General features: G+C 38.0%; 1 protein-coding gene across 4 annotated transcripts in view; it reads left to right on the top strand.

The window, feature by feature from the left end:
• The window catches only part of Ntrk2 (neurotrophic receptor tyrosine kinase 2), a 362470-nt gene that overhangs the window by 261774 nt on the left and 80020 nt on the right, over window positions 1-20676 (top strand). For all 4 annotated transcript variants that reach the window (XM_058573106.1, XM_058573107.1, XM_058573105.1 and 1 more), the window contains one exon: window positions 12044-12174. In XM_058573106.1, coding sequence (XP_058429089.1) covers window positions 12044-12174 — 131 coding nt within the window. The remainder of the gene's footprint in view (window positions 1-12043; window positions 12175-20676) is intronic.

Below are 20676 nucleotides of genomic sequence, written 5' to 3'. Positions count from 1 at the left end.
TAAAGTAAGGCCCCCTTCTACATGCCTGCTAGTGATCTAGTTCCTAGTCAGACTTCATGTGGAGAGTTTCTGTCTATAAACAGGAATCCTGACAGAGGGCACCTTAAACCCATATTGGCTGTCCAATCTTAAATTCCTAAATTTGAATGGGGTTTGAGATCAACTCTGCATCTGAGGACAACTCTACCTGAAAGAAGAGATTCAGAGAAAAACTGACCTTGAAGGAAACAAGGATTTCAGGAAGCAGAAGGGAATTTTAAAGGAATATAGGGTTCTGTGTTTTGAGAATTGTATGTACTTAAAATAAAGATATGTAGCTATGAAAAAGGAATTATGAGATAATAAGAAGAAATTTGTAGTAATCATAAATATGGCTGAAATATAAATTTCAATTGAAGGTCTAGAAGCTATTAAAGAATATTTTTCCATAAAATGGAACAAGAAGATTGAGGCAGAAAATATTGGGGAAGGAAAAAAAGAAGTAGAGTATCAATTCATGAGGGGTGACATATCATAGTTAATATTTTCAGATAAAAATGAGGACACAGAAAAATCATAGGGATCAAATTATCAAAGAAAAAAACAGAAGATGATTTTTCAGTATTCAAAATTTACCCTAGACCTCAAATTAAGAAGCCCACTAAGTGCCAGCAGCATAAATGAAAAAAACCTACTTACTTGAATTAGATGCTAGGAAAATCTTCATGCTAGGAAAGAGAAATCATCCTAGCTTAATAAAAGAGACTCCCCACCCCCTTCTCTGCTTGGCATTAGACACATGGGAAAGAAAATGTCTTAGCACCTACTTAGCATTGTACAGTGTGGTATTAAAATGGTTATATTCATAGAAAGTTTTGTTTGTTGCTTTTCAGTTTTCAGAATCATAAGACACATAATTGTATCATATTGTAAACTGAATATAAATGCTACCGTTTTGACACTGTTACAATGAAAGTACAGCTGAAGAATATGGGAAGTGACTGGAGTCAAGGGAACATGAAAGTCCTAACACCTTCATCATCAGAGAATCAGGACACTGACTGTAATAGAGATTAAGTATGATAGTCACTAAAAGAACCTAAAACAATACAACTCTCAATTGCTGGCAAGAGGTGGGAAGGGGTGTGAGTGATCTCATCCTGTTATGTAGTGGGAAATCTATGTCTTAAATAGGGAAGAATGCAGAAGGGCACAAATTCTTTCCATCATAAGCTCTTCATTCATATTTAATTTGCTGTTATGTGCATGCATTGCTTTCCCTACTGTTTTTTTAAGTTACAAAATATGAATTATTTTCTAAAATTCACAAGTTCTCTAAAAGATATGATCTATCGATAAATTAGGTTGGGCCAGATGAAATAGCCAGTACTGTGTGTTTTTGACTGGCGGGAATGGAAGATTCATTTGGCTCAACCTAAATAGTTTTCAGATTTGAGACTTTAATGTCAGCATGTCTTCCAATGACAGACCAATGTGTGACCAAGTCAGTGACATCCTGGCATTCTGGAAAAGTCATAATTCATTACATCCAACAATCTCTTCTCCAGCCAACATTTCAATCCCTGCTTAACTTACAATGGAAAATTGAAATGATACAACCTCAATTTATAGTCTATACTCAATGGATTTGTTTTATTTTTCCTTCAACACATTTTTTTACCCTATATTTTTTACATCGGTTATGACAGTTTTCATGTTCTGCCTTTTACAAATGTTATTTGTGTACTTGCCTCATCTCCCTATTAGACTGTCCACTTGAGGAAAAGAACCACATTCTACTGGGGCAGACTACATGTACTTCAGAGTCAAATTTGGCATCCCTTATCTACTTTCCAGGTGTGTGACTTTGGGGAAGTCACTTAACATCTCTAAGACTCAGTTATGGTACCCCCAGAATGGATACAGTGATGTTTCTCTCTAGGTCAGTCAGGATCTTTCAATAAGATAGTGTAGGCAAAATGCTTAATTCAATGCCTAGCACACAACTGACACACAATGAATGACCATTGACTTCTCCTTCTTCCTTCATTCTCAAATCTTCCACAGCTCCAAACACAGTTCCTTTCACATAGATACTTCAGTGGTGAATGAGGGGGAAAGTGTATTGATTTGAAAGATTCTGGAAGTATTGTAAAAATCCTTTAAGGGTATTACTTTTAAAATTTGAGTCCCTGTATAGTCATATTAAAGAAGAACTATCACAGGGCTTAGCTGCTCAGTATATAAACTGGACAGACAGTTGTCCAGAGAAGGAAAACAGTTGGGGTGCATCCAAATATCTTGTTGGTGACCCTTCATCTTTCAAATGTAGACCACATGTTATTGGTATGAATTCCACTAAGCATCTGCCTTTCTATGGAATTGAGGCAGAGACTGTAGCCAGGGAAAGCAGCTTGGGAGGATACATGAGTCTGGGTCTTATAGAAGGTCCTCTGGCTTCTAAGTGGGGTATTGAAGAGATGTTTTCAAGACTTGAGAGGTGGAAAGAACTTTAGAATTTAGGGACCCAGAGTCAGAGGGGTAGGCAGATAAGACTGTCTGGCCCACCTGCCAGGATTTTGTACAATCATTCTGCATAATGATTCTTGAAAATACAAACATTGCCAGGGCTGACTGACAAGTATTGTTCCAGCAGGGAGAGCTGTCAGGGCAAATCAATCCAACTCTACCACATGCCAGTGTGTAGAACAGATATAATTTTGGCTGTTAGGTGATGTCAAAGCGAAGGATGTACCGTCTGTGTATTTTGAAGTGTGGTGTTCCTTTCAGTCTAACAGCTTGAAAGATTTCTGGGGCTCTCCCCCCACCCTTGGCTGTTAACTCAAGAAATTGTAGGAATTTAACTTCAAATCATTCCATTGCTTTGTCTACTGTAATGTTCAGGTTAAATGAAGCCCAACTCTTTCCATCCCTATAGTCACTCTGGTCTTATTCAGATCATTAGAATTTTGTCTGGTGATGGGTCATTTGCTGCCACTGGCCGGTGTCTGAGGCATCTGAGTAGGTAGCTGACCACTTCCTAGAAAGATAAAGTCACCTGTAAGAGTCTCTCTTGTCCATCACTGTACCTAATGCAAAACTTAGCTTGAAAGCTAGGATTTCTTTTGCTTAATAAGCTCCTTGAGAATCCCTGCAGATCCACTTTCTCCTTCAATGTTGTTATAAGAATCAAGGTTGAGGCTCTCAGAGGGTGGGTTACTTGAAATCTCCCTTCTGTTACAGAAGTTTTCTGCATTCCCCATTCCACTGAACTTTGTACTTGCCTAGGAATCTCTCCTACCAGTTTTTTTTTCTTTCTCCTTTCCTCCCTCTTCCTTCCTTCCCTTCTCTCTCTCCTTCCTTCCTTTTGGGGGCATATTTAATTGCTCACCTTTTGTCTTGCTCTTAGCTTACCTTCAAACTTCAAAATCTCCCCCAGCCTCCATCCTCCGGAGTCACCATGCTATCTCTGTCTGCGTGTGCCCTCTCCCCCCACTCCAAAAGTTCCCGCAAAAATAGTCTCCATTTACACCCCCACTGCACCACTACTTCACCCACAGCAATCCCCCTTCTACTCTCCTCAGCATCATCCTTAACACTTCTCCTGATTCCAGTTTGTTCAATTTTGGTCTCCTGTCTTGTTCTTCCTCATAGTTATTCTCTGAGAATTAGTTCTTGAAGACATCCTCTACTTTCTTTGGAATCACAACTTGATTCCAGCTTTCCTGAGTATGAACCCCACCTCTGAGACTAATCAGTCACACTGAGCTATGTACCTTTGATGGACAAGGGGCTGAAGTGGAACGATGGGTGGGGTAACTGGACAGAACTCACCCTCAGCTTCAATGTATCTTAAATCTTTTGTGAATGAAGCAAAAGTATATATAAATGGCATGGATGGGTAACTGGATGGGACCCACCCTCAGATCAGCAGGAAACTCTGTGAGAATTAGATATGTAGCCACAACTCACTTCACTCCCCAAGGAGTACCGCAGCCAGATGATCTTTATAATGATTTGTCGTGTGTGTGTGTATGTGTGTGTTTGTTTGTGTGTGTGTGTGTGTGTGTGTGTGAGAGAGAGAGAGAGAGAGAGAGAGAGAGAGAGAGAGAGAGAGAGAAAGCATTATGGACTCAGACTGTGAAATATGTGATGTATGTGTTGGAGCAGACCCCAGATGTCATTTACCCCAAATCCATCATTAAAGATGAAGAAATGGAGGCATAGAGCAATGAAGAGTCTCTATTTATCTGTTCCATAACTTGCCTAACTTACTTTGAAATGTTCAGGGCCTCCAAGATCCAGTCCCATTCTCCCATTCTCCCCTTATAGTATATTGCCTTCTGTGCTTCTTGAGGAAAAACCAAGACAAATCACTTTTTCTTCAGTACTCTTTGGTCTTTTCTTCCTTCTCATCCTTGCTCTTTTTATTCTCCTACCCTAAATACTCTGTTTCCCACCATTCTTTTCTCTGTTCAATAACTTACCTATTTTTACATGTTCATGTTATTATTTATTCATTAAATAGTTTTGATTGCCTAATGTGTTCTAGGCCCAGCAGTGGGTTCAGGGAAATTGCATGCATTCATCAATTGCATGCCCAAAGGGCCCTTGAGTATGCCCAGAGGCATTTATTTTTATTCCATTATGATGCCAAGGGCTATGGACTCCCTGCACAATGCTTTGGCTGAGGATGGCTTTTTGTGACATGTGCTGAGCTCTGCCATGAGATATACACTTAGGAATCTCACTACTTACTCTAAAGACTTGTTGAGGATGTTGACCTTGTGCCAATCCCCTGTGAAAAATTCTTTTGATTTGTCCCTAAATCATGACAAACTGTCATGAGGACTCTGACTTCTCAGAAGGAGGTTATGCTTTGGGGTAGCCTAAATTATTGTGTTTGCCCTTTGACTTCGTTAGTCAGGAATCTTAGAGTCAAATTATCACTGAAGATTAATATATATTTGGGACCCTAAAGCCTGTATGTTCGCATCTCTGCTTAATAACTTGTCTTAGCTTTCTAGTCTACTTTATCTTACTTGTTATTTAAGTTTGTATTTTCTTCATGTATTATAGAGTACCTGAAATCTTTTGTGAATAAAGCAAAAGGGAAGGATATGATGAGTATATCTACATGAGTTTCTCTGCCCTTTTAGGCCTTGAGTTCCTTGAGGATAAATGTTATTTTACCCTTCCCTTGCCCAGGCCCTAGAAAATTGCCCAGGTATTTTTAGTAAGTGCCTAATAGTGGCTTGTGGAACTAAACTGATAAAAATAGACCCATAATTTCCTAAGTAAACAGAGTAAAGCTTACATACTTTCTCTTTCAGTTTTTCACAAGAAGGCTAAGGACAGACAGAGCATGGTGGTGAATAGAATTCAAGCCTTGCCTATTATTATATTGTGGAATCCTGAATGAGTGAGTTAGCTCATTTAATATTTTTTCTTAAATTTGAAAATAGAGATAAGAATACCCTACCAGATTGCTATGGAGATCAATAACTCTTGTAAATCTCTCAGCACATCATCTGGCCCATAATAGCAATCAGCTCATGTTAGGTGTCTCTTCCCTCCCTATTTCCTCGTTTCATTGGAAATAGTACTTGGAAAAGGATAAATAAGTGGATTGCTCTATGACCGCATGTAAGTCAATTAATTGTGGTGTCATCTGTAAAATAAATGTGGCCATTGACCTCATTCAATGGGATATGAAAATTAATTGATGATAATGCACATTGGGATTTTTTTCTCCTTTTTAAAATTTAAAGTGCCAAAGAATGGCTTAATGTTAGTATACGTCCTATTTTCATCGTTAGTATTATTTATGAATATATGGCCTGATCTTGTCTTAGCATGTTTTGTGTCTGTGGGTCTTAATAATATTTATTTTCCATTTATTACCAACTTATCTCTTAAGAAAAATGTAGATGAAATTCAAAACTATAGTTTTTATCTTTCACACGACTTATTTATTTTTGGTGGATGATTTTGCTCAATTCATTATACTGTCTATACAGTAAGATATTTAGTAAATAATTGTAAATTTTTTTAACTCTAGTTCAAGCACCTTTCAAAGTATTTAACTATTACATTTTGCTTTTCAACTTACATTTTATGTTTATATCAACATTTTTCAAGTGAAATTTTTTATTATGAGGTACTTGATCAGATGCTTACCATGAAAGTTTCAGTATTTCTAGCTGAAAAGATATTAACTAAATAAAATCCCTGTTTTTACTTTGGTGATGGGAACCCTGCTGTTAGACCCAGTTTCGAGCCTGAATTACATAGTCCACAGGTTGTTCTGAGAGGCTGGGGACCTGAATTCTAGCTTGTTACCCTGTAGCTACATTGTCCTAGAGAGATCATCTCACCATGAAGAACTTCACTCTGATCTGTCACATGTGAAGGAGTCCATCTCTGGGACATTCAAGTTCTCTTCCTATCACAGTGTTCAGTCCTATAAAATGGGACTGTTAAGCCCACCTTCCCTGAAGAATACAGAGAAATAGGAATTTCCAGATTTCCTAAAAATATCCTTTGAGGGTATGCCGAGTTTCATCTTCCCACTCCAAACTTTAAAATATCTTTTTTTATACTTCAGATCACTTAGAACTTGGCATATATTATATACTCAATAAATGTTCTATTGAATGTTCATGTGCTGAGCAGGAGGTGTCCACTGGCCCAAGGATTTCTATAGATCTCATTACTGAGGAAATGGGGAAGAAATACCTCCTGGGACCTTAAGTGGATAGTTATTTATATTTCTATTAATTTTAGATTTTGTAGTAATGGATGTAGATATGGATTAGTACGTTATCTATTTCCTGTGTATATATGTAAAATATTTACTTCTGGGAGAATTCTATACCAAAATTTTATTCAAATAATCCAAAACTGTGAACATTCCCAGAAACTGCTACAGCTACTTTGTGACACAATGTATTTTTCAGTGACTCTAATGTGATATTAATACAAAACCAGAAATTGGATCCATTCTTTTTGCAGATGATGATATTTCCATCCTAGAAAATTTCATCAATAAAAAGATACCCAAACAGTATACAAACGAAGGCGTATTTCCCACAACTCTTATTGATACCTCCTTTTAAGGATGAGGGGAAGGGTAGAATGAATTTCAGAAAAACATTTTCTATAAACCTTTTTTTAAAAATTAACTATTGTTTTGAATATTCCTCCAAATACAGGCAGCCACTGTGGTAAATTTTATTGGATTTATTTATTTATTTACGTATTTATTTATAATTACAATTTATTATAATTATAATTTATTTATAATTCATGTTGAGTATGAGGTGATTTTTCTCAAAAATCAGGAAGTAAGGAAGTGAGGCAGCTGTGGATAGGTCCTGATACTCTTATGGAGGAGAACAGAGAAGCATATCAAGTCTCCAAAGTGAAGAGCAGGAAATTGACTGATCTAAGAGAAAAAAAGCATGTAAAAATTTTGTCTTGTTTATTGTGGAATCCTTAGATTCACCTCACTCCGAATATATATGATGAAATGAATCAAATGTTTGCATAGACCTTTAGGACAGTTATATTCAAAGTGCTAGTATACAGTGATCTAAGGAGCTTGCACACAGTGGGCAAGCTTATTACCCACCGCTTCCTTGGTGAAGACAGTCTTGCTTCCAGAAAGAGTCAGCTTAATGCCAAACAACCAAACCAAACCTTCCAGTACCTGTGGCCTCTGAGCTCCTCTATTGAAAGACAGAGAATAATGGGTGGCCCTAGGAGTCTGCAGCTTAGGCAAGTTACTCCATCTCTCTGTTTCTGGATCCCTGAGAAGGAAGACAGCAGAAGGGCAGGATAGCTGGGGCCCTGGCAAAAGGGAGAGGAGTCATGGTGAAACAGGCATGCAGTGCTGACAAAGCCCAGATAAAGGGTGGGATGGCCTTCCTCTGAGAGAGCCACAGGGAAGGCATGGGTGCCAGACACAGCCAGGTTTTCATTTGAGTAGTAGAGGCAAAAGAAAGTTTAATGAAAGTTTGAGATAAGGCATTTGTATTATGGCAAGTGATGAGCCCAAGAGGGCACCCTGGAGGAGTTTCCAAGAGAGGAGAAGATTTGAACGTTGTCTGGCACAAGTAAGAGCACTGTTGGGGTGAAAGGTTGGGTGAGGAGGGACTTCCTGTACTGTTTAACAGAAAGAGGAAGTGAGGCAGGTGTGGATAGGTCCTGATGCTCTCATGGAGGAGAATGGGAAGAAATCCTTAGTTCAGGAATATGGAAGCTCCAGATTAGCTGTTCTCTCCATTCCTGACACCTCAGAGAATGGGCATGTGCTACCTACATACCCCATAGGGCTGAGATAATGTAGTGAAGCAGTATCTGTCTGTGTTTATTATCCTCAAACATATTTTTCAGAAATATTTATATAACACAAACTGTATGCAAAGCATTGTTGGGCCCTGCCAGTAATACAAGTGCAAATAAAGATCTTTACCTGTGTCCCTAAGTGGCTTCCAGTTTATGAGAGAGAAATTTATTCTGTATAGAGATAATACATCAGCAAATGAACATTGTTCAGATAATTTAAAACCCAAACCACAACAAAGGCAAAAAAATGCAAATAACCCATTTCCTAAAGAAGAGGTCCATCTTCTGCTTTCAAGGTCAACCTGGGAAACTGGTCTCATCAATTGTGGCTTTCAAAATGATGAAATTAATTGTGTCTTTAAAAATTTATTTCCACCATCTTTTTCTTCTGATTAGAATATTAAAAGAAAAAAGTGTCTAAATCAAATGCAAAACTGGTTAAATACTTGCCTTGGCCTGGTTATAGTGTAAAGTAAATCAAGTGGCAATTTAATTCCCAATGAACATGTGACAACCATGGAGTTAAATATTAGATTTAAATAGGGCAGCTAATTCTCTGCAGAAATCACATTTGGGTCTTGATATGGGCACTCTTCCTAATTAACGCATTTCTCTACTCTTAAATTCAGGTTTTGCTACTGAAACATGAGAAATTAATATTCATTCCCATATCCATTAATATAGTTGCTCATAAAAAGACCTTTTGGTTTCATCACCCTGAGTTCCTGAGGCTCAGGCATTTATGGATCAAAACCACACAAATTATCAAGGGGAAGAAATCCCATTAAAGCCAAACTTTAATAACCCCTCGAACTTTATATAAAGTTGTATCTTAAAAAGACTAGGTTATCCATCAATTTAGAATGGATAAATATATGAAGGTACAGTCCTCCCACAGAATATTTTAAAGTAATAAAAGGGAAAGAATTACTGCCACACACACAAAGTAACTCAATCTCAGCAACATGGTTAAATGAAAGATGGGAAATCTGGAATATATGTACCTTGAGTCCATTGATGTAGCTTCTGAAACAGGTGAGACTGAACAATCTTTTACTAGGGATATATAGGATACATTGCATTAGAAACAAAATAATAAAGAAAATGATTAATACAAAATTAAGGTAGTGATCTCCCTGGGAGACAAGGAAGAAACTAGTTACATCAAGAAAGAACCCATGAGGCAGTGGTGCTTCTTAGATGCTATAGGTTGAACATCTCTAATACAAAAATTCCAAATCCAAAATGCTTAAAATCCGAAAGTTTTTGAGCAACAACATGATACCACAAGAGGATAATTCCTCACCTGACCTTCTGTGACTGGTTGTCATCAAAATGTAAGCACACTAAACATATTGTATAAAATCACCTTCAGGCTATAGGTATAAGAAGTATAAAATAATCCGTGAATTTCATGTTTATATTTGGGTCCTATTTCCAAGATATCTCATTATGCATATGCAAATATTCCTAACTCCAAAAATATCTAAAATCCAAAACATTTCTGGTTTCATGCATTTTTGATAAGGAATGCTCAACCTTTAATGATAATCTGTTTCCTAAATGGATGCTGGGTTCATAGGTACTCATTTTATTATTCTTTAAAGTGCAGAGTGCTTTACATATTTTTGTTTTTAAAATTATAGTTCACAATCAAGAAGAAAATACTTTTAAAGAAAAATTATCAAAATACACCACGATACTAAAGCTGTACTTTGTCCTGAGTACCTAAGATGTATAAGGGTTCAGGAGGCAGACCAGGCCCACTCAGAAACTCAGGGAACTTATAAATGTGGAAATGTCACCAAGCCCTGGCAGTGAGGAGATGAGTTTAGGAATGAGGTCTTGGACCATCAAAGTTGTCTCAGAATGTTCTCTAAGGGAGTTAGAACCTCAGCTAGACCTTAAGGGTTAAGGGAGGCAGAAGGGAAGCAGAGAACTTATTTTTACCTTTATTTCTTATATACATCAAATCCTTGTTATGTTTACCACAATTTTAAATTTAAAAAGAGACTTTGTGGTATAGAAAAAAAGTGGACTCTGAATTCAGATAGATTTGGGATCAAATCCAAGATCCCCATTGCCAGACCAAGAATGCTTGAAGTTCCTACAGACTTATTCCCCATTTATAAAACACAAAGAAGGGTTCACAGGGTTGTGAGAATGAGCTAAGACAACATTGTTGGCTTCCAATTCCATGCTCTAGAGATCATGATCTCTCTCTATATGTACATAGCTACTAGAGATTGAATCCAGAGACACTTTATCTGTATCTCAAGCCCTTTTTATTTTTTATTTTGAGACAGGGTCTTACTAAGTTGTTGAGGATCTCACTAAATTTCTGAGACTGGCCTCAAACTTGTGATCCTCCCCTTTCAACCTCCTGAGTTTCTGGGATTACAGGCATGTGCCACTCTACCCAGAAGAATCTTTTTTAAAAATAGTCTTCCCTGGGTATTTATGTGAGATTAGTTCCAGAACCCCCCTCTGATACTAAAATCCAGGATGCTCAAGTTCCATATATGCAGTGGTATAGTGTTGGTATATAATCTATGTATATCCTCCCCAATTCTTCAAATCAACTCTAGATTACTTTTAATACCTAATAGAATGTAATTGCTATACAAATAGTTGCTATACTGTATCATTTCAGGAATCACAAGAAAACAAAAGTCTGTACATATTTAGTACAGACATAATTATTATTTTTCCAAATATTTTCTATGCAAACTTGTTTAATCCACAGATGTGAGAGTGAAAGATACAGAAGGCCGGCTGTGCTACCAATTTAGGGACAAAGAGTTCAAAAAAGATTCAGACTGGGGGAATCCCCTAGCTAAGGGATTAAACCTTCAAAGTGCTGGGCAAAGAGGCTCAAGCTTGTACTATTGTTTTGTCCTACAGAGTCTCCTTTTGAGTTACTTTATTAGCTCTGCCCTATCTTTTGCCTTTCTCTGGTTTCCACCTTGCAGCCAATGGGCTTATTAAGAACCCTTGACTGCCTCCTGCCTTGATCTCCATTAAGCATATGCATGAGTGACTTTGGCCAGCTCCAGAGCATAAGGAAAATAGCCTCTCTTCTTATTCATCTATTTTTGTCTCTTCTTAGCTATGGAGAGCCAAGGCCAGGACATTATTTTAGAAAGGGGCTAAGTAAGCCAGGCTTTAGACAGAGAATCATTTCTTGTATAAACAAAAGTAGTCACCAAGGTTCAACCAGGGTCTAGTGAGCTACCTCACTGGAAAACTAGAACTAGGGGGAGGCCAAAGTCTTTGCATAGATCTGCATTTTTTCTTGTCCTCTGAGGCTATCTCCGTTAGGAGTCTGTCTTCATAAAAATTGAGGGATTCCTGGGATCCCTCCACCTTTCCCAGTGTATATTTGACCAACAAATCTGGCTTGCTCTTAATGTTAATTATTTCTTCATTTTTTCCTTTTCCCAGTCTGTAAAGCTCATTAGTCATATCTTGCAGCCAACAGCTAGTTCTCTGATTTTATCAAAAACAATGTTTGGGTTCTGGAAAGTAGCCAATAAAACCTGTGCCAATCTTTGGGGTATGCTGTGAAGATGGAAAATGTGCTCCCCTTTGGTTCACAGTATGTGGAAGGAGAGAGGATCTTGGGTCTGCAAGTTCACAGGATATGCCCTTGAGTACCCACCCTCTGTCTTCACCTCAACAAACTTTAATTCCAAATTCTGTGTTTGTTTTACAGTTGTTCAGCACATCAAGCGACATAACATCGTTCTGAAAAGGGAGCTAGGTGAAGGAGCCTTTGGAAAAGTTTTCCTAGCTGAATGCTATAACCTCTGTCCTGAGCAGGATAAGATCTTGGTGGCAGTGAAGGTAAGAGAACATTTCAAAATGTCTCCTTATCCACCACAGTCACACTGATGTGTGGAAGTTTTTTTCTTTATTTTTTAATATTTTAGTGGCCAATTCAAGAGTCAGTTATGTTTATTATGGTGAATGTGTTCAAATTCCTTTACCTAAATGGGCAGTCAGAAGAATATTTGGGGTACATTCAACTGTTAGTGGTTCTGCTCAGGGGCAACCAACCAGTCCATAGGCCTTAAATAACTCTGAAATACCCATCCTTTTCCATGCTTCCAGAATTTTGGATGGAGATCAGTGGTGTCAGGAAGTCTTGGAGACTCTAACTTGTCTCCCCAGTTTTCTTGGAACTTATGCCATGCTCAGTTGAGTTTGTTGTATGTTGGAGATTCTGGAAGGGAGGAGGACTTCACTTCTGGCAGCCTGTTCCACTGAGTTCTCCTTTCATACTGTACCTTGTCTCTAGAATTCTTCCAAAGCCATAGGATTTTATAAGTGCAGGCTTGATTTCATCAAGGGGTGGGTGATATCTCCTGTGGATTCCACCATCCCAGAAGACATGCAGTTTCTAGTAATGGAAAGAAGTCTGAGAGTCCTTTATCACAGTCATCCCCAAAAACTCAAAAAGAAGACCTTATTATTCAATAAGATAACATCATTAAAGGGGATAAAAAATCCATTGAGCTTTCTAAAATCCAAGGATTAACAAAAATAGCACAAAAAACTTTAGCAGATCTCTTATATATGCATTATCAAAAAGTTTTTAAAACCTCACTAAGGTATTAGGTAGCATATGCCAAGCACTTAAAAGAAGCATGCATTTATAAATTGAATTAAGAGCCAAATGATATGGATTTGGCTACCATAGTAAAACTTAACTCCTTGGTATAATATAAGATAGTTTAGTTTTGTTGTTGTTGTTGTTGTTGTTGTTGTTGTGTGTTGTATTGTATCTCTGCCAAACAAGGAACATTTGTATCAATGACGGGGTTTTGTTTGTTTATTTGTTTGTTTACTAGTTTTAACCAGGAAAACTTTTCATTTCTTTAAAATCAGGTGCATATTCCACTACTGGTATATTTAGCAATAGAAAAATTGTACATTTGTTCTTCTTGTTGAATGAAATTAACATGTTGCCAGGATGCTCCAAAACTCTCAGAGAAGGCTCCTAAGAGCTGCACTTTTCAGTGAATAAAGGGCAAACCCTTCTAGGGGTAATAAATCAATCAAGCAAACATCATCTCTCCCAAGACAGGAAAATGAACAGGAAGATTGAGAAAGGTGAAAGGGAAGGGGAAGTGAGATTCTAGAGAGATGTGAGGTCAAATGGGGTAGATGGTGTCAAAGTAAGAATCCTATTGGGAGTTCAAGAGATGTTTAATTCCTGCTGTTGCGATTACTTCCTCCTTTCTTTGATTTACTCAAAAAGTTTCGTTGTTATCTTTTTTTAGCACAAAATGTTCAGAACATTTGGCTGTGTTATATCTGTAGTTTTTGCTTTTTCCTTCTATTCCCCCTACTTTTGGAGAAGTGGGACCAAAGGTGTCTCTATTTTTATAAATTCATAGACTGATCAAATGTTACAGTTGGAAGAATTTTAGGGAACATCTAATCCTAGCCTAGCTGTGTGTTTAGGGGAGGAAACAGAAGACGTGTTTTGGGACCATGTTTTGCACTGCTACTTAGAGGCTATCCAGGAAGCTAAGTCAAGCCTTCTGACTCTGAATTCACTTTATGATGTCACAGGTGGGACTGTGAGTTGGGGAAAATCCTGAAAGATTAAGGAATCCTACATGATAGTATAGGAATAACTGACAAACCTCAGCCAGATACAGCTATAGAGCCAACAAATTTCTCAGTGGGTATAGCCTTTCATCTTAGTACCATCTTTTATTCTGTGCCTATTTCACTATATTTTTTGCAATGCCCTTAAAGAGAGGGTCTTGCATAGCAAAATCTAGGATACCCTCAATCCATATGTTCTATTTCCTTCTGAACACATGCTAAAATATGACTTTAGGGATTGAATTACTAATAAGGCAGGGTTAACTGGTTGTGACGACATTTATCCTTGAACTGGCCTTAAAAAAGACCATTTCACTTTTTTGCCCACTGCTTGCTTCTCTTTGATTATATCATCTATCACTACTGTCAATGGGGCCCTTCTCTGGTTTAAATTCCAATGACAAATCTAATCCCATCTTGAACAGACCCAGGACCTAGTCTTCGCATACTCTAACATACCTTTGGATTGCCAAATAAGTTTTTTGCAAATTAGTGACCAATGATGAGTGTTTGCTCTTTAAACAACACTGGTTAAAAGGGGGGAGAGGGAGGATTCAACCCTTTATCAAATCCTGACTTCTCTCTGCTACTTTGTCTTCTTGTGGAAATTCAAATGAAGCTGTCATCTCAAATAGAAAGAAAATAGGTCCTGCAGATTAAAAATTCACTCTAATTTCATGTTCACAAAACTAAGAATTCTCATCTCAATGACCTTGAATGTGAATGTTGAAATTAGAGGTTTTGCTTATGTTAGCTAGAGTAATTTCACACTTCAGAGAGGGTACCCATTTAAACTTTCTGGAATTCAGAGGCTGAAACCATGTAAGGGATACGTTGGATCTTCCACAAGCTCCAGGGTAAACTAGTTCAGAATAACCTATGGACCTTTCACAGAGCTGCCTCTCTTCAGCTTACTGTGTTCATTTTTATGGCTTTGGGCCAAATGAAAGCATATTCAAAAGGCTAAATGAGCCTGGGAGGAAACTGTCTATGGTTTAGCCTTAACTACTATTAAGGGATTTTTAAAGAAATGAAGCAAACTGAGCACAGCTTTCAGGACTGCACAGCCTCTCACCTCTGTGGAGTGGCTGCCGGGTTGCTTCTCTTCCATTGGAGGCACTTGGGGATGTTTGACAGCCTTTCTGCTGTTGCCTAGCAACCCTTGCAGCATTGATTATGCATGGTAAGAAATAGCAGCTATTGTCCTTTTCCCTTCTCTAGAAAGAGCTGACTTTGGGTTGCAATCTAAGGCTTTACATTCAGATTGACAGACGTCAGATTCCTATTAATTCTGATGTTGATTCTCTCAAATTATTTTAGAGCTTGAGAGATCCACAGGAAATAGCTTTGGGTAGATGTGGTTCTGAGGCACATGCAGGCATTCAAGGGTACACAGGAACTGTGTATGCCTCTCCTATGACTCTTGCTTGTTTGGATTTAACCGGATTGCCCTTTTCTTGATATTTTTGGATGACCTTTGTTTTTCAGTGGAATGTATTTGTCGACAGTTTTTTCCCTTTACACTGAATTACAATTGAAGAGCGCATAGAGAGGATGAGAAATTGAGAAACCAGTCTTTGATCGAACCTAGTTACTTTACCTTTAAGTAACTCGATCGCCAAGGAAACGCTTCCTCACAGTTTCCCTGCATTAACTGTGGGTGCATTAGCTATTTTTGGCTCCATCCAACCTGCATTTCAATAGCTACAATTCCTACAACATTTTGTTGTGCCATGAATGCAAGTTGATTTTTGTTTTTTTTTAAATATACCCACAAGTCTGCTTTGTAGGATTCATGGCTTCTCCTCCCTCTCCTCACTAGCTCAGGTGTATTTTTATCAACATAGAATGCTGAATATAAGATCTGAGATATCATATATATAACCAAAAACCTCATGTTTTATAGATGAGAAAATTGAGACCCGGGGAAGTTGAGTGACTTCCTCAAGGTGTCAGTTAAAGGAGTTGGAGGTGCTGCCCAGGAAGAAGTGGTGGCAAAATAAGAAATGGTGAAATCTGAGTTCAGCAGACACTTTCTGCTTTAGTCAGCTGTTTTGTTGCTGCAAGCAAAAGACCTGACAAGAACAATGTAGAGGAGGAAAAGTTTATTTGGGGGCACATGGTTTCAGATATCTCAGGCCATTAGGTGGCTGACCCTATAGCTCTGGGCCCAAAGTGATGTGAGGCACAACATCATGGCAGAAGGGCATAGCCAAGAAAAGCAGCTCAGGACATTGCTATGAGCAGCAGAGAGTTTTGTTTACCAGGGACAAAATATAAACCCCAATGTCACACCCCCAGTAAGCTACCTCATCCAGCCACACATTACATGCCTACAGTTCCGTTCCAGTTAATCCATATCTATAGATTAATCCAGTGACTAGGTTAAGACTTTCACAACCCAGTCATTTCACTTCTGAAAATTCTTGCATTGTCTCATGTATAAGCTTTTATGGAACTAAATACTTTCTTTGGGATCTCACTACTTTTTTTATGTTTCTCAATTCCTTTTTGTCAAGGAAATAATGGTGTTTTTCAGCACCAAGCAATTTGGAAACATGAACTGATGGATTCACTAGCACATTACCAGAAGGCAGGCCCAGAGTAGCACCCAATATACTGTTGCCATTGTCATGTTTGTATGACCCCCAACCAGCTCCTTGTTCCAACACTCTGTTTAGTTTGTCTCTTTGGAAGACTTTCCTTCGACTGCCCTCCTTAGCCAAATCAGACCTCTGTGATATATGCCATTAAGGCACTTATACATGCCCTTTATATGTTATATATAATAAATCTGTGGGCTTAGAGTAGCATATTAGAGTGGCATGTTCTCCTGGATGTTAACCAGGTCTTTTAACATATTGCCTAACATGTAGTACCATGCAATAAATGCTTATGGAATGAATTAAGGGATGGATGGGCAGATAGATGGATGGATGGATGGATGGATGGATGGATGGATGGATGGATGGATACACAGACCATGGAAATAGTTGTCTTTTGGTGAAGTTGGTAGTTGAACATTTCTAGGCAAGGAAATGATTTGATTAACTATTAATAGAGCTGAAAGAAACTGTAAAGGTGAGAAATAATAATGTAATCTCATGATGAATCATTTTAGAAATGATTGAATAAATAGATGGATACTTAGTTAGCTTAACTTCCATGTTCTGCCAATGAGGAAGCAGTAACATGAAGAAGATTAGGGTCCCATCCAATGTCACACAGCTTGAATAAGGTCATCGAGTGTTATACCTAGGACTCACACTCAGTCCAGTGTTCATTTTGTACCACATTGTCATTTATTGAAATTTACATGAGCTTTAGTACACCAAATTGAGGAAATTCAACACAATGCTACTTATCAAATAATGCAACGGAGTATGTTATGCTCATTTGTATGCAATGATGAGAGATACTTTCATGTTCTCCCAAGTGGAAATTTAATTCAAGGGAATTAGTGGAAACAGGAAAACTGGATTCCTGAGGGAGTGTTTTGACCTCAGGGAAATTCAAGCAAAACTTCATATTCAGCTTTCATAAAAGAAACTACATGATGTTCATTGGAAACCCAACTCCAACTAGTTAAACAGAAAAGAGAATTTATTGGCTACTAGAAATCCATGCTACTAAAAAACCTGCCTACTATTATCCTAACTCCAGACACTGCTGGATCCAGGGAATCAATAGTTTTGTTCTCTCTCTCTTTCTCTCCCTCTCTCTTTCTGTCAGTTCTTCTTTCCTTCCTATTAGTTTAATTCTCAGGCATATTATTTTTACATTGTGGTAAAGACTTTCATCCTTGCAACTCAACAGAGAGAGCTTTCCTTCTCAACAATATGCAAAAGTGCAAGGGATAATTCCTACTGGCTTGTCTTGGGTTGTGTCACGAGAGCCTCTGACCAGGAAAAGGAATATTATGATCATCTATACCCACACCTCAAAATGGAATATATGTCAGCTCTACCAAATACACATGGACTGAACATGGGAAATTATTGGTTCCCTGGAAGAATATTAGAGGAACTCTTGCCAAAAGAAGGAGGAAAAAGATCTAACAGGAAAAAAAAAATGAAAGATGACCAACTCAAATGGGAACTGCAGGATAGTGAGACCTCATTGTGACTGGAACAGTTGGTTTCTAAAAGCTCACTACAGATCTGAGGTAGCTCTTGTGACTGTCCCTTCTTTATCTTCTCAGCAGGAGACACCAGGGATTCTCCTTTGGGCTTCCCTGCTAATGCAGTGCAGCTGTCTCTTGCCTCTGCTGCTCCCTGTTATTTGGCTGCTATTTCCACACTAACTACTGATCACACTGTCTCTATGACTCACATTCTAATTCCCCAAGAAGGGAAATACTGTGGGTCCAATAATCCAAATTGACTCTGCAGTGCTGCTTAGTCTTCGTCCCAGGCCACCTACCTGCAATCCAATCATCCAAGGTGGTTTTGGAACAGCAAACAAAACAAAAACAAAAATAAATGAAAAAGAGCATCAAGAATATGTTAACTCCACCCCTACCCAGGCAAGTTCATTTTAAAGACAGATGACAGTTTTCTTTCTCTCCTTCGTTCTATGCTATGACAGTCATAGTATCGGTCCTTCCATACTGAGTTGTTATGAACTTCCTCTCCAGTTCCTCTTCCTGTATTTCCTTTACACTTTTACATTTTCACTGGTGTGTAAAATTCTTGTCCCCACAAAATGGAAATTTATGAGAGTATTAGAATGTTTCAAAGGACATTTGTTAATAAATTGCCTTACAAATAGTTTGCATAGTTTAACGGGACACAATAACTATCAATTCTATCTTTACAAGGCTCTGGGAACAGAACTTTCAATGGTGTTTTTGTTAGAAATTTTGATCATGTTTATTGTTCAGATGTTGCTTAATAGGTTTCTTTTGCTCTCTGGTATAGGTGAACTCCTTCCTGGTATGTGTGTGTGTGTACACATACATTTGTGTATGGTCGTGAATATTTGTAAGACAGAGATTAGGGTATTCTTTGTAAGAATCCCTCATGCACTTGAATTAGGTAGGACTCAGTTATGAATTATTTCATTAAGATCCCTTTACTAGTAACTTCAACTTTTGATCAGGGATCTGGTTTTTGTCCTGTTGATCACTTACTTTGGTGGGTGGCCCACTTTATGACTCATCTCCAATTTACCACATCTTTTCAGAGAAGCTAAAACTAAGATGGAACATCTCACTATCTCACTTTAACTAGGAATTGAGATTAGACCATGGCAGCAAGAGCATCAGGTCCTAGCCACCAGACCACCAGGGCTGAAGTCACATCACTCTAGTGAGAACTCTTCCGATCAAACAGCCTGAGGGTTCACTTCACACCTTTTTATCTTTGGGAGGTCTGCATTGAAATAGTTGTGCTGCCTTGTAACTTGTTTTAATGTATCAAAAGCAAATAACTTGAACTACCAGCTCCATTATATCTAGTGGAATTGTCTTGAATAATTTTTCATTGGTATATTCAAGACTTGTAAATATATTGCAGTTGTCCATATTGGAAGTCAACTTCTGATTTACTCTTTTGATTCAATATTTATCTAATATCACAATTGGCATGACTTTTCTTTCAAAGAAAACATTTTTAATATGCAACTTGATGTAATATGTAAGAATAAACCATCAATTTATCCCCTAAATTATTGCAAGTACTTTGAAGTATGTGAATTAGCACTTAACCTTATGGTTCCTTTTGGATGATCAACTTGTTGGATATGAGCCCTAAGAGCCAACATAGCTATGAAAATAAACATAGTAGTAGTCGGCATCCAGACTTTGAATCTTGTTTGAGGCTGTCACTTGGTACAGTAATTGAAGTCCTTTCTAAGGCCAGTTCCTTACAATCAATTGAATTGATGTACACACTGTGTTGTTTTCTGGCAAAGAGAGAGCACCATTTGACTGTTTGTGATTATTATCTATGATTACTTAGTTTAATATTTCTAGAGATATTGGGAGCTATGTGTTGTGATATCTGTAGTTTCTAAGATTTTATTTCTATCAAGTTATTTCTTTCTCTGAGTTTTAATGAACTTTAATAAACTGAGTTTTAATATTTCTCCTGTGTTAGTTTTGTTTTGTTGTGACCAAAATACTCGACACAAATAACTTAAAAGAAGAAAGGTTTGTTTTATCACATTGTTTCAGAGATTTCAGAACATCCTGGTGGAAGGACATGGTAGATTAAAGCTGTTCAGTTCACAGCAGCCAGGAGCAGAGATACAGACAGACACACATATATGTGTACATGGTGGAAGAGGGAGAGAAAAGAAGTTGGGTACAAGACACTCTCCCAGTGACCTGTTTAACCCAAATAAGCCCCTCTGTCTATAGTTTCTACCACCTCCCTGTAGTTCATTCAGCCATCAATGAGTTAATGCACTGATGAGATCAGAGCCCCCATATTCCATTCACTTCCCACGTGAACCAAGCCTTCAACACGTGAGATTTTAGTGAACATTCCAGATCCAAACGGTAACAACTCCCAAGTTCACTTGTGTAAGAATTTGATAGATGCTATCTGTATCTTAAGGAAGAATCTATCAGTTAGAAAACTTGTGACCAATGCTTAAGAATTGTGATGAAGGCTTGCCGCAGTCTGGCTGGGCACAAAATAACCGAGCCACCACAAAGCCTATGGCTTTCAGCAAAGGCTTACTCTAAATCCTTGGCTAATCATTACTTTTACAACTTTACAAGAA

This window comes from Marmota monax, unplaced genomic scaffold, assembly GCF_021218885.2.
Source record: "Marmota monax isolate L192 unplaced genomic scaffold, Marmota_monax_Labrador192_F-V1.1 WCK01_AAM20220418_F8-fsc00265, whole genome shotgun sequence".
Lineage (NCBI taxonomy): Eukaryota > Metazoa > Chordata > Mammalia > Rodentia > Sciuridae > Marmota > Marmota monax.
The sequence above is the reverse complement of the archived record's forward strand: the minus strand, read 5'-3'. Positions and strand labels throughout refer to the sequence as shown.